This window comes from Tyto alba, unplaced genomic scaffold (assembly GCF_018691265.1).
Source record: "Tyto alba isolate M040663 unplaced genomic scaffold, T.alba_DEE_v4.0 Super-Scaffold_2, whole genome shotgun sequence".
NCBI classification, from domain to species: domain Eukaryota; kingdom Metazoa; phylum Chordata; class Aves; order Strigiformes; family Tytonidae; genus Tyto; species Tyto alba.
In genome coordinates this window covers 40,885,703-40,900,260 of record NW_024881282.1, presented here as the reverse complement: position 1 = coordinate 40,900,260, position 14,558 = coordinate 40,885,703, and the positions used below count along the sequence as shown (strand labels likewise).

General features: G+C 38.4%; 1 protein-coding gene across 3 annotated transcripts in view; it reads right to left on the bottom strand.

The window, feature by feature from the left end:
• The window catches only part of EEA1 (early endosome antigen 1), a 76,128-nt gene that overhangs the window by 32,386 nt on the left and 29,184 nt on the right, over window positions 1-14,558 (bottom strand). For all 3 annotated transcript variants that reach the window (XM_042792243.1, XM_042792244.1, XM_042792245.1), the window contains 3 exons: window positions 13,203-13,358; window positions 8,130-8,246; window positions 2,110-2,448 (listed from right to left, as the gene is read on the bottom strand). In XM_042792243.1, coding sequence (XP_042648177.1) covers window positions 2,110-2,448; window positions 8,130-8,246; window positions 13,203-13,358 — 612 coding nt within the window. The remainder of the gene's footprint in view (window positions 1-2,109; window positions 2,449-8,129; window positions 8,247-13,202; window positions 13,359-14,558) is intronic.

Genomic DNA, 14,558 nt, shown 5'->3' with positions numbered 1-14,558 from the left:
TCATTGTGTTAACATAAGCTATTGGACTACATGCCTAAAAAAATAATTCCGTTAAAGTATTAAGTGAACACATATGAGAAATTTAGTCTTTTCATTACAATAGTAACTGAACTTGTTTGGAGGGAGAGAAAGGAAGAGAAGTTTTTGTTTGGCTTTAGTTTTATTTTATACCATGTATGAAGGGGGTTTTTCCCTCCACTATTCTTTTCCAACAAAATTCTAAAACACATCCTGAGATCCAGCAGCTTGTTCGGGTTTTCTTGATTAAACCATCTTCCTCCCCAATGGTACCACCAGAGACTGTGTAATGCCTCTGTTTCCTTTCATAGGAATTCATTCAGCAATGCATTATTCATCTTTCTCCTCCTTCATTCTCCCACCCCAAAAATCCTTCCTGAAAATGTCCTCCCAGGCTGAAGCCAGATTTCAGCTCAGACTCTTGGCTGTGCTTCTGAAGCTTGCATACATGTTATCTAGGCAGACTGAGGCAGTTTTACCAAGTGAGAATTCCTAAACAGATTAACTGATATAATTACCTTCCCGCACCCCGACAGAAGAGTGATGGGAGAAAGAGTCATTCTGGGGATGTAATACATACACAAATGATGTTTTGCCAAGCCACAGTTCTTCCAAAATAAACTATACACGCATAGCTTGCAACTTAATCTATTTCAGACTTGACAAAGGGTTGAAAATTGAGAAACACTCACTTTAAAATGATAAAGCTTTAGCGAGAGATTAAAATGGAAGTATGTCATACTAACAAAAAAAAAAAAAGATTTTTTTTTTTCCATCTTAGGACTGGACATGATTCCTGATGCACAAACATTTCTCCAGTCCAACATATTACTCCCCAAGACACCAGATAAAACAAAGTCCAACCTGCCTCAAGTTTCAGTATGATCAATATTATATAAAAGTCCTGCTTCCATAACTCACTGGAGTCAGCAGAACAATACGTATACAGTGGGGGGATATATGCTCTGGGTGTTCTCATAGCTATCAGCAACATAAAGAGAAGGTGTTTGTGGAGACACACAGAGGAAGCAATATTAAGACTACACATTATCCCTGCTTTTTACACTAAGCATTCCCTGCTGTATTCACTATTCAATTTTAAAGCAAATCAAGCATTGTTCAGTTCTAACGTAAAACAAAAACTTACTTTTCTCAAACTTCCTATAGAGTAGTAAAATTACTAATAGAAGTGAAACTACTTCTGATACTCTACCTGAATTTGGTTTTCTCATAACCTGAATTCATTATAGCTTCAGCTGCCTTACTGAACCAGAATAAACAACCTTCATGATTTCTTGGGATTTGTCTATTACCTTATTTGTCATGGAAACTCAATATTCTGCATTGCCCTCTCATTTGACAATACTTCCCTTATTTCAGGGAATGCATCAACAAAAAAAGGGGAGGGGAAAAACTGTGGGATGAAAAAAAGAGTTCATTTAACTCTGTAAGTAAAAAGAGTGGACAAAAAAAAACAGTTTCAGATCAGCTAAAACCTTTCTTTATTCACATACAAAAAAAAAAAAAATGTAAAATCAGAACATGAAAAATAACGTACAAAGTTTATGCTCATTCAACCTTAATCTTCAAAACTGAAATTATAAAGATAGCTTAAGAAGAGTTCCAAATAGAACAGAATTTAGTAAGATGTTTCCCTTTCAGAAAAAGGGGAATTATACTACAGATAGACAGATATTACATTAGCCTTCCCAGAAATAAAAACTGTGGAAAGGTATTTATAACTGTAGTTCTTGATGAGTTTGTGACAGAGGGGCTACAACTATCCTCATCTGCTCCTGACAAGAGTTCGGACCTACTAAAAAGATTCAGACATAGCGAAAAACAAATATCAAAGAATTTCTGCACTCTTATCACAGCTTCTTGATTTTGCCTGTTCTTTTCTTTACTTCTCTAAGGGGAAGAGACAATGGTATTTCATTCTCTGCAGTGTTAGGAAGTATGCTTTATATTTATTCAAATACAACTACTTATTAGTTACTCCCCTTCAATAAGGAAGTGCAAATGCATGTGCATGATAAATATACAAGCACAGTTTAACAAACCCTAGTGGGATGGTTTAAGGAACCTTACCTGACTGAGCTCACTTTGGAGTTGCAGGCCATGCTGTTCTTTTTCCTCCCTCTGCTGCTGGAGCTGTTTACATTCCGCCTTGAGATGCTGGTACTTTGTCTCTATTTCAGACAACTCTTCTTTAAGTTTTTGGCTTGCTTCCCCTTTTTCACCTAGCTCTGTCTGTAACCTCTGTATTGAGGCTTCAGATGCAGACAGCTTTGCCTGAAGCTGTTGGCAGTCCAGGTCTTTTTGGTGAAAGCTTGCCTGCACATTCTTCTTACTCATGGATACTTCATTGTGTTTTTCTTCTAGCTGGGTGTAATCCTGCTCTTTCTTCAGCAACTTCTCAGTCAGATTCTATGAAGAAAGTTACACAGCCATTCAAGTGCAATTCTGCTTACAGCTGTTCAATGCATTATTCAAATTTCTCAAGTGTTGATGCTGAACAGTGAAGAACACACTCAAAAGCATTATTAAAGAAGATACTGACCTCTGTTTCATAATACACATGCTAATTCTGGAGCCCATACACCACACAGTTTCAACTGAAAATACTGTTTTTCATATTCTCACATAAATCCACTTCCTCTTACTGAGAGCCACACAAACTCTATTCTGTATCCTGAAGACTAATTTACTTTCGCTGAATGTTCAAATTCTAGGTTATCACAACTGCATTTGCTTGGGGAAAAGTTGAAATAGTAATTTGAGTTATTAGTATACAGAAAAAGTTTTCAAATATCACCGTCCTTCACACAATTCCCTAAGCAACAACATTTGTGGTTTAATTCTTGTCTAATCCCGTGCAGTCATCATGCTGGTCATTTTTAGAAGTATCTTAATCTTGCCCTGCCACTATAATTAACAGCATGATCTGCTATCCAAATTATGGAAGAGAATCTGTGAAAACTAATAAAGTCTGTGATATTGATAAATCACAGAATGGAACACTCATTATTTAACCTTAATTTTAGAAGATGACAGCTTTACATTTTAACTCATACCATCACCTAATTTCCTTGCATACAAATCAGCTCAAAGAGGATGGCTGCTTGGAGCGAGTTTGAAAACATTAAAACTGGGATTCCCTAAAGGAAAGACATGAACATCACTGTGTCAGATTTCAGTTACCACATTAACAATGTAAATATTGCAGAGTCTAAGGTCATACTATCAAATTTACCCACCAAGACAAATAATACTGGAAAAACAAATTATTTACAGATAATTTTCAGCTATTACATAATGCTTTTTATCAAATGTTATGATCTAATCAAAACTATATTCAGATAGAAATTAAATACCTTAATGGACAAGATAATTCCAGAAAGTTTGTGGTTTCCCCAAGCTTAGCTGAGGCACTAACTAGAATTTCAGAGATCTCCAAGCAGGACAAAGAACGCATGAGAACCATTTTGATTTTCTAGCAGCACTTTTTGAAGCACAGAAATACAGTTGCAGGGAGGCCCTGGTCATCATCCAACCCAGGTAATTCATTCCGTCTTCTTGAAATGTACCAGCGGGTTCCACTTATTGCAGCATCTTACTGATACCTATGTCAGTAGAGCATTACTATGTACACCTTTTAAGTGCTTGTGTTCTTCCTGCAGTTTCAGTGACTACTATATTCTCTAGTGGCGCTTCTAGTTACGATACAGAAAAATAAAGCATGTCAGTCTGAAAAAAATGCCAACACTGAGGTCAGTCATATATAAAAACTTCAGACAGTTTTGCAACTTTGGAGTAACAGTGTTTGAAAGATAAGACAGTTAGTACTGCAATTCTAGCTATGCTGAGCATCTTAAAAGCTCACTTCTGCACAGTATCCAGTGATGAAACCTATTTGCCAGTAGAAAAAGCTGTAAAATTATTCAAATAAGTTGAACGGTTGAACAGCCCTAATCTTTACGGATTTTAACAAATGATGACTATATTGGTTGTTATAAATCATACACAGATACTTCTATTTTACAGTCATGATAAAATAAAGAAGAAACTATAAAAAAAATAGAGGTTAGAAAACAAGCAATCTTGCAAATGACAACTCTATCAGTCCAGCAACCCATGTGAGAACAAATCTAATTAATGCCCTACATATCCATTTAAAATACTTTCTAAAGCATACAACTGAGCCAAAAATCCTGGCTCAAGACTCAAGCTTTGCTATTGAATTCTAGCCCTGAAGTAGTATGTTTCAAAATGTTTCTTGAAACATAAAACAACTTGTTGCTGTTTTGGGTATACAGTTCTTATATATGTGCATATATGAAAAGCAGGAATAGAGCACGTAAAGAACATACTGAGGCAAGGCTCCCACTGCTTTCAGAACACATTTCACCCTCAGAATACAAAATAAAGTTGTAACTCTCTTTTCATTAAGCAGAAATGACCAGGCAGGATCATTACCATTCGTATTGAATAGTGTTCCTGAAATAGCAACATACCACAGAACCTTTTTCATCCTAGCTGGGCACGATCAAGCTAAGGTATTAATCTTACTACTACTTCATAACTAGATCCACACATCACATGTAGAAGTGCTATGAGCTACTTTATGAAAAGTCAGTGCAGAGCACTAACTTAAATTTTCAAGTAAAGGCAGGGGTGGGGAGGACAAAAGAAAGATAAACTGTTACTGTTGTCTTGAAGCAGACTGAGACTCTGGGAAGCTTTCAGAAACACTCTGTAAAGCAAAGAAGCAGCAAAGCCTCTTCACCATCACCTTACAAGCTAGCCAAAGGACAGCCAAGAGCAGCACCTACACACAGTTGGAGATGCTGCTCCACATCCTGGACTACTCGTCTCTCTCCCTCCCTGATCTGATAAAGACAGCAATGAATACCAGTGTTTAAAGCCATCACCAGTGACAGATGAACACCCTCCGCAGTGACGAATGACAAGAGCCGCAAACAACTACTGCTGCTTTTACTAGAGAAGAGCTGGGTTTGCCTGACAGCCTGCTACCTCCAGTGTGACTGAAGCCCACGAGCAGTCTCGAGGCCACAGAGCTGCCAAGCTATGTTCATTCAGGTTACATCAGTGGAGCCAGCAGTGTCTCCTACCTGGATGCATGTCCCAGCTGCATCCCAGATACATAAAGGGGTATGTGAGCACGCACAAGCCACATCTCTTCCCCAAGCCTTGATTCCCACAGAAAAGAAAGAGGGAACAACATTATGTTAAGGCACTCAGTGAAGAACCCTGAGCATTCAGAGCTCACAAGATACAAGGAGGAACACCACACTGACCCCTTCTTTTATAACTGCTCCTTGGAAAAATACACATAATACATGTTAGTAGTGATGGTGGCCAGGCCTTAAAGGACAAACACTGTGGTCACTGATCAAATTTCAGAATAGTTATGTCAGTAACTAAGCGTTTTTCCCTGTAGATAATGCACCACAGTTTTCCTAAAAGAAAACAAACAAAAACCCCACACGCAATGGGTTTAGAATTACAGCAAGTCTTATACTTCAGGGAATATGCTGGTTTTACACATTAGGTCTCTTCTTGGCTACAGGCCATTACTGGCCTCTGCAAGGCAAGCCAAGCCCCATAATTACAGTGAAAGGGAAAGGCAGTTTCTGCTGGTCTTAGAGAACTGATCTTACCTACTTGTCATCTGCTCTTCTCAGTATATCTCCTGAAAATATAAGAAACAGCTTGGCTCGCTTGAGGTTGTACCCGAGCTTGTGTCACTATCTTCCCGCATTGCAATGGAATTATAAATGGATGACCTATCAAAATGCAATATATTCTATCCTGCTTCTCCCTCCTCCCTGACAGGTTCTTCAGGGATGGCAAAATGTTCAAAGTGGGAGCAACTGTGTGACTTGGGAAGCTAGTCTTACCTTTTCCAATTCTAGGTCCAAGTCCTCCAGGGCCAAGACTCCTTGGCTAGCACACCATTCTTATGGATATCACACCTTTCAAAAAGCTGCATAAAGAGGTTGCTGTAAACTGCTTTTAGTCACTGAAACTGAAAGAGGAAGAGTAGCTTGCTGTCACTTCTTCCTATTCCTCAAGTGGTGTTTGGCATTAACCTGACACAGCAGATATTTCTCTCTTAAAGCATGGTTTCCTTATGCATTAATCTGTTTCACTCCACATTGTTAATGGGATAGCAATATATTCAGGCAAGAGCTCTATACTGTATAGCAATAATTTTGCCAAAAGCTTGATTCAGTGTTGCTGGTCTGTTGGAAAGTACAGCATGACAATTCTCAACAAGTCAATTCTGCACCTGATTTAATGAGACAAACCAAGAGTCATCCTACTAAAGGCAAGTTTAATATACCGAATTTTAATTGCACCTTCTTATATTCTTTGCAAATGGTACTTTAATATCAGATTACTATCACAGAATCCTAGAAAGGTTTGGGTTGGAAGGACCTTAAAGATCATCTATTTCCAACCCCCCTGCCTTGGGCAGGGACACCTTACTCAAAGCCCCATCCAACCTGGCCTTAGACACTTCCAGGGAGGGGGCAGCCACAACCTCTCCAGGCAATCTGTTCTAGTGTTTCACCACCCTTATAGTGAAGAATTTCTTCTTTATATCTAATTTAAATCTATCCTCTTTCAGTTTAAAGCTATTACCACTTGTCCTATCACTACACGCCCCTATAAAAATCCCTCTCAGCTTTCCTGTAGGCCCCCTTTATGTACTGGAAAGCCACTATAACATTTGCCCGGAGCCTTCTCTTCTCCAGGCTGAACAACTGCAACTCTTTCAGCCTGTCCTCACAGGAGAGGTGCTTCAGCCCCACACTCATCTTCATGGCCTCCTCTGGACCTGCTCAAGCAGGTCGATGTCCTTCTTATGTTGTGGTTGTGGGCCTCAGAACTAAACACAGTACTCCAGGTGTGGGCTCACAAGAGCAGAGTAGAGGGGGAGAATCACCTCCTTCAACCTGCTGGCCATGCTTTTCTTGATGTAGCCCAGAATACAGTTGGCTTTCTGGGCTGCAAGCACACATTGTTGAGTCATGTTGAGCTTCTCATCAACCAACACCCCCAAGTCCTTCTCAGCAGGGCTGCTTTCTATCCATTCTCTGCCCAGCCTGTATTTGTGCTTGGGATTGCCTTGAGCCACGTGCAGGACCTTGCACTTGGCCTTGCTGAACTTCATGACGTTTGCACAGGCCCACCTCTCAAGCCTGTCCAGGTCCCTCTGGATGGCATCCCTGCCCTCCAGCGTGTCACTGCACCACACAGCTTGGTGTCACTGGCAAACTTGCTGAGGGTGTGCTCAATCCCACTGTGTTGCTGACAAAGATGTTAAACAGCGCCAGTCACAATACTGATTACATTAAATGCACACTGTTTAGTCTCTGTCCTTTACTATTTTCCAAGACTAACGAGGTTGCTGGTAAATACACACACATAATGTGTACAGTTCATATAGTGTTACATATACATGCAACAAAAAGCAACATGCATCCTTCCTCTTGTCTCATTTCCTCTCTTACCTCCACTTATTACCCCACAACACATGCCTTCTTAATGCAAATACAAAATGCAGCAAGCTTTGATAAAAGCTCTCAAGAAATATTTATTAACTGAAAATCTTCTAGAGTTTATTTCCATTTTCTACCATTCATGACTCTGGTAGGCAGCCAGAAAATATGACAGGAGTACGATCTTAAAAGCTAAGAAACTGGAAAACCAATAAAGAGAGCTCAAAATGTCTTCTGAATTATGATTTTGGGGCAAACATAAGATTTCAGAGTACTTCTTTTTCCTTTTAATGTGTGAGATGGCAATACTGTCTAATGATAGGTAAGCATAAACTGCAGCAATCAGAAATCTGCAATCATAATAATTCTGAGGATTTCAGTTGTAACATATTGATGAACATTAAAATATAATGTTTCTTTGTACATTATGACATCCCTCATATTAACCAAAATGGGCAAGGAATTCTCAACAACACCAAGAAACTTTTTGTTACAGTCTTCACTGATTCCTAAGGCAAAGTGTGATGCGTTTCCATTTTAATGTGAGCTGACAAGCATAGGAAATAACAACATTCTCACCTGTTTTTTCTGTTCTAGATCTTTGACTGAACTTTGAAGTTTTTGCAGCTCCTGAACATACACAGCTACCTCCTGAGGTCCTTTGGCAAGTTCAGCTCTTAACTGGTTAATGGTAGCCTGAACAGACAAACAGAAAAACTCACATTTAAAACAAAGCTTTGCATGCACAACCCAACAAAAGCAAGATGTCTGGTAACAAAATAAAAAGCACCTTGTACACAAATAAACAGCTTAAGAAAAAAATCGCCTGCAAACTAAACTCAGAGCACCATCAGCTACAGAAGTATCACTGTGCATAATCTGTCAGCTGAGATTCATTCATGTTCTATTTCAAAGACAAAAATTGGCCCCAGTCCAATACAAAATGCCACGTTGAGCCCATAATCAATGAAAACCACAACAGATTATCCATTAATCATTATCACAGTTCTAGCTCAAGGTGAAACCCTCCCAAGTCACAGCAGTTATAATGGACAAAATCTTAGTCTCCCTGTTAAGGAAAATGTACTGGAAAAGGTGCTAGAAGTGAGTCTGGCATCTGATGAAAACCTGATGTGTGACTGAGACATCAATACTCCAGGTCAGCATAATCAGGGGAACAATACTACCCCATTAAATGGGATTGGTAAAAAACAGAATATATCAATGACTGCACATTGTCAATACAGTAATGGAAGCAATAAAAGCACTTTAGACGGGTAAAAATGGCTGCCCTAAAGCACGCTGTGTATAAATGCACTCATTTTGAATACACTATATAATAGTGACCTTTTTAAAGAAGTTTTCTTTCCTACTGCTCTCATAACCACAGATTTCAGCACAAACATATAAATACTAAATTCAAGAATGAACTAAAGCAGAAATAGTAGATAATAAACATACTATTTACAACCTTGCTACAGAAAAAGGAAGACCAAAGAGAATATATGAACACATTATATAACTACATGTAGTTTTTAATTCTGACTCTCTGTAATGCTGTGCTTTAGAAGGCTGTTTCATTAGAGAGCTATTAGCTAAAACACATCCTGGGATTTGCCTTTGGCAGACAAACATTCCAGGATGTCCTCAGAAAACAGAGTATGGATATTTCACTACTGAGAGACTACAAAAGAAAAAACATGCAGAAGCTTGCTAAGGACACCGCTGCAGCCTTTCAAACCAGAATCATAATTATACACATAAAGATACATTTCTCTCATTCAACATTCAGTAAATCCAACCCATGTTTCATCCTTAACATGGAAATATATCATGGATGAATATTCATTCCTGATATTGTCTGGCTGATGTGTCTGTATGATTAATGAACCAATAAGCAAACAGGAATGTATATGTTTAACAACCTCTTGAAATTATCTTGATACAACAGAAATCTACTATAAGAATAAAAAGCTTTCCTAAAAATTTACCTCAAATTTAAGTGTCTCTGTTAGAAAGCAAAAAAAAATAAAATGGATGGATGAAAGATGGAAATAAGCAGTCACAAAAGCTGTTAGTAGATACACTTCCTCAGATTTGTTTTCAAACATTCTGGTGTTTTTAATGCCTTTGCTTAGTGAAAAAAACAAACAAACAAACAAACAACAGTCCTAGCTTTATTAAATTTATGCATAATTTAATCTACTCATCTTGTTTAATTCTGTGGGCACTCAAGTTAACAATCAAGCCTAGGCCCTGTATTTTATCAAATTTATGAAATACTGAAACAAATCCCAATCTGCAGAGATCCACAGAAATTATTAGCTCCACAGCAGTGCAGCTGTTTTCATAATGTGCTTACTATGCAGGAGTCACTATAGCAAAAAAATAAACATGGAAGGACTAGCTCAGAATTAACATTCATCCGACACCAGAGTTTCAGGTACAACTAAAATAAGACATAAACAACAGCAAAGCAAAAGAGACAGCAACGAACACATTTAGGTGACAATTATAGAGCTATACTATTCTTCACATCCCCCTCCTGCAGCATTTGAAGATGCTCATGTAGGGTTAAGATGATCTTTGTTATTCTCTTCACCCATGCCATAGATTTAACTTGTTTTAAAGACATGTCACTTAGGCAACCAATATTAATATATGTATCCTCAACCTACTTAGCAAAATAGCCAAGGATGGCATAAGAACCACTTTACACTTTCAGCCCTTGAGGTGGGTTTTAAAGAGCAAATCTGAGAGGAAACATGGCCAAACTGTTATGGCCAGAACTGTAGCCATTGTGCCAATGAAGGACTTCCATTTTTTGTTTTGTTATGGCTAACACTTTTCACAATTGTGTTTTTTTTAAGAAAAGTAGAAATGTTTCCACCACTACGACTAACTTTTTTTTTTTTAAAAAAAAAAGTCTGATCTATCACTTTACACGACAGAAAAGCTTTTATTTTGAACACGTCTTGGGCTACTGTTGCCATATGTTGGAATTAAGCAGAGAAGAAATATCTCTGAGAAGAACCAGACTGCCACTGCTTATTACCATGTTCTGCGACGCAGCAACTAAGTCTTCTCCGGTTCAGGCTACATACTGATGACACGATACAGACATCTGATATTCTTATAATCACTGCAATGTGGTTTATAATCCTTCCATACATCTAAAGCTTCTTACATGAATACATCATAATAGCTAGGGGCACCGTGCAGCCTTCTCCCCCATCTACTGTTACTCCCAGGAGGACTGAAAAAACCTTCTTTACTTTTCTTTTTTTTCTGTTAAAGTCTGCACTTCAAAGCTACATTTCAAAATGGCTAGTTATGTCAAAACTTAAACATACCTAATTTGGAGGAACAGGAGCAATTCATGCTTCTGTGAGAATGTTTTAAGATGAAAGCTTTTTGTTACGCCCATGTCACTATGTCATTTTATCTTCACATGCAAAACCACAAGACTATAGAGACGGTATTTTTAAATGAAATTTAAATTCCGCAGAATAGTTGTGGGATCTCACAGTTAAAACCAAATTACAATTATGTAGCAACTTACATGGCCACATAACCACATTATATTCATAACTCCAACTGTGATATTCCTTTTTTCACATCTGATGAAGCTTTTGGCATACATAATGTTAACTCAAAAACAATGGTAGATTCACGTTTAGTACAATACTTTACCCTTGTACAATTCCTGGAGCTCAATATATCTGTTGGGAGGGGAGGTGGGAAGGAAAGCTCTAAGGACTTTAGAATAATGCTGGACAACTCTTAGAGCTCTGCAGTGCAAAGAAATAGAAAGTTAAAACTGCAGTTCTGAAATCTAGCGCACATGAAAACACAGAATAAAAAATGTCAGAAATCCCTCACATCCACAAATCTCAACAGGACAGAGGATACCAAGAGGTCTACAGAAACCCTAGGCATTCTCTCATGTAAGCTGGAGAATTCTGCAAGGACCTCACTTCACTAGGGACAACAGCTCTACATTAATAAATTTTGCTGGTATTGCTGCACTGGTGGGGGACAACAGAAAAGAGGAAGGGCAAAATTCAAAGGTCTCAAACACTGCTGAAAGTCTTCAATGAAGACTGTTACACTGTCAAATCATCTATTAGTAAAACCATACCAACCAACCCACCAGTGAGGTGCAACACCCAGCAAGAGAATTCTTCTGCAGGTATGGTTTTACCAACTCCTCAGCAGAATAAATTATATACCAGACAAAAGCCTTTTTGGTGATACTGTAAGTTTTATCTGGATCTCGTGTCGTTATCTCTCTGAGAGATTTCCCTCACTGTCATCGTAAACATCATCAAACAGGCTTTAGCCAGAAGTGATTTGAGACAATTTGAGAAGTAAGGTTCCCTCTTAAAGATCCAAGTCAAAGCTGTTGCATCCTTCTTCTCCACCTTGTATGGAAGTAGAAGTGTTTACTGGTGGAAAACCAGAGGAATCAAAACCAAGAAAACTGAAAATTTGCTATAGGAGAGGCAGTTAGCTTTGCTTCCTTAAACACACAGTTACCAACACTATATGCAAGAGCAATAAAAATGGACAAATGTTTTTCTAATATCCCATCAGCAATTTAAAACTTCTGCCAGACTCAGCTAAAGAAGGATAAGCCTTCATAGAGAACTTCTGAAGAAACCAGCATATTCTGCAACTCAATTAGAGAGTGAGGTCTCTTAAATGAGATGGATTTTAGAAGTTCAAATTCAGAAAAATACGGAGGAAAAAAAAATGTTAAGTGATTAAAAAGCAAAATAAAACAAACCACTAACACAAGAACAATAATTTTATACTTTAGACTGTAGCAACAAAGAGAGAACAACTAAGGTGGTACTGCCTGGAAACGGATTACAGGTGACATCCTGACATCTTGACTTTATGACATGATGAGGCCTGGCAGTCACTCACTTTCTGCTCCAGTCGATAACAGGCAATGCTTGGAGGTCATTATGCAGTGGACTGGAGAGGTATGTTTCCAGAACAGACTTGTACCTTACACATAAACTATTCCTACGATAAATAATAGGTGTAAAAAGGCCTCCCATTTGGCAGTAAAAATTAGAAAAAATAAAAATGAAAACCAATTTATAATATCCACTGAGACTTTTAAATCTTGTGTAAATTCAAGAATTACATACGTCCTACAAGAATATTGAAATTATTATCTACCATGTATTAATCATTTCTTTTTATGTATTTTAACACTCTAGGATCCATTTTGCAGGCACATCAACTCAAACATTAACCAAAATCATCATTTTTAGTAACAACTGTTTTTATCTGCATGTAGCTCAGTAAGAGAAACAAGTCTTTGAATCACACAGGTATTGCTCTATTTCTTTTGCCCAGTAGGAAGAGCACAGCTCCACCACAAGGTTTTTTCCTCTGCTATCAGGTTCTTGTCATAACTTATTATGCCAAGAAAAGGTTTTGCAACAAAAAGTGTGGGGGCTTTTGGAGGGTAAATATTGACACAATTATGCAATTGACTGTAAAGAAGAAATGTATCTATTAAATAAGTTAGAAGACTCAGTAAAGAGGCTTTTTTATTATGATCAATTAATATTTTCCATTTTCATAGGAAATGACAGCAAAGCTAGCACACACCTCTTTATGTATGATTATTACCTCTGAGTTAGCCTGCTCTGCCTGCAAGTGTTTGCACTCATCTTTCAGCTTTTCAGATTCTCTCTCACGTTCCAGTGTCATTTTGTCCATCAGTGTCTGAACTTGGACCAGCTCCTTTTTCAGGACAGCCACATCTTCCACACCAGGCCTTTGTAGCTGAAAAGGAGAAGAGTAGCAGTGAGCAACATGCTGTTGACAGACATGGTTCCAATGTCAATGTCATCTCTAAAAAATCTTGTAATTCCTAAAGGAAATAGGATTTAATGGCTGGATGTCAGTTCCTGCCTGTTAAACTTTCAATTTGTTGACTGATTTCAACCAAATCTGACAAATGGTAAAAGGTATCAAAGATTAAATTTCTGTAATTTTTTTGTAGGTAGATGGCTAGGTACAGGAGGGGTACCTTCCCTGAGATAAAACACTGAAGTGACAGGGAATCTGTGCAAGAAACTTATCTGAAGTCACAATTCTCTGAGAAGTAGGCTATATTAACTCCACCACTCTACAGAACTGATTACCGTATCTACTTTGCTGCTGTAATACTCGCAAATCCATCTCAGGACTGAAACACTCAACAACCCAGTGCTACACAGACTTTTCTAATGATACTGCCTCTGTTTTCAAGAACTTCTTCAGAAATCCACAAGGACAAAAAAAAGAGCAGCTGAAGGAAATGTCTTGAATGTACTATCAGATATGCCTCATACAAGGCCCATAGGTAAAATCTGTTAGCAATTATATCTAAAGCACCATAACATCCCTCAAAATTAAATGCTATGGAGGGAAAGGAGATGGAAGGCAATAGTGGGCACCAAAGAAAGCAAACAAAAGGAGTGCTGGCACCTACAGTGAAAAGGTACAGGAAAAGGATAAGAATGCATAAGGAGAAAGGAAGACAAGAAACAACTAAACAGAGAGGAATGGATAGTCCAGTGGCTTGGCAGGGCCGAGAGGGACTCATGAGCTCTTCTGGGCAGAGAGCTACAGGGGAGAAAGGGTATAAATGGGTCCTATTTTCCTCCAGAGTCTAAGCAGTGGTTGAGTAGGAGAAACTAGGAAGTCTCCTTCACTACTGATCTAGAAGTGGCACAACTGCCAAGTCTACAGGATTACTCCCTGGAGCCATGCCTGTATATAAAAGTCAGCAGGAGCCAAAATCCTGGAATACACACACATTGGTATTATCATCCAAGCACAAGAGGGACAACATTAACATAGACATGGTGATGACAGCTGCCAGCCTTTCAGCCACCATGTCACAAAACACCTCTCAGCACTTCTTACAAATGCAGCTGTCCAGGGACACAGTGTAACACCTCATGGAAAAAGGGTGAACTAAAGACAGCTGTGGAAGTC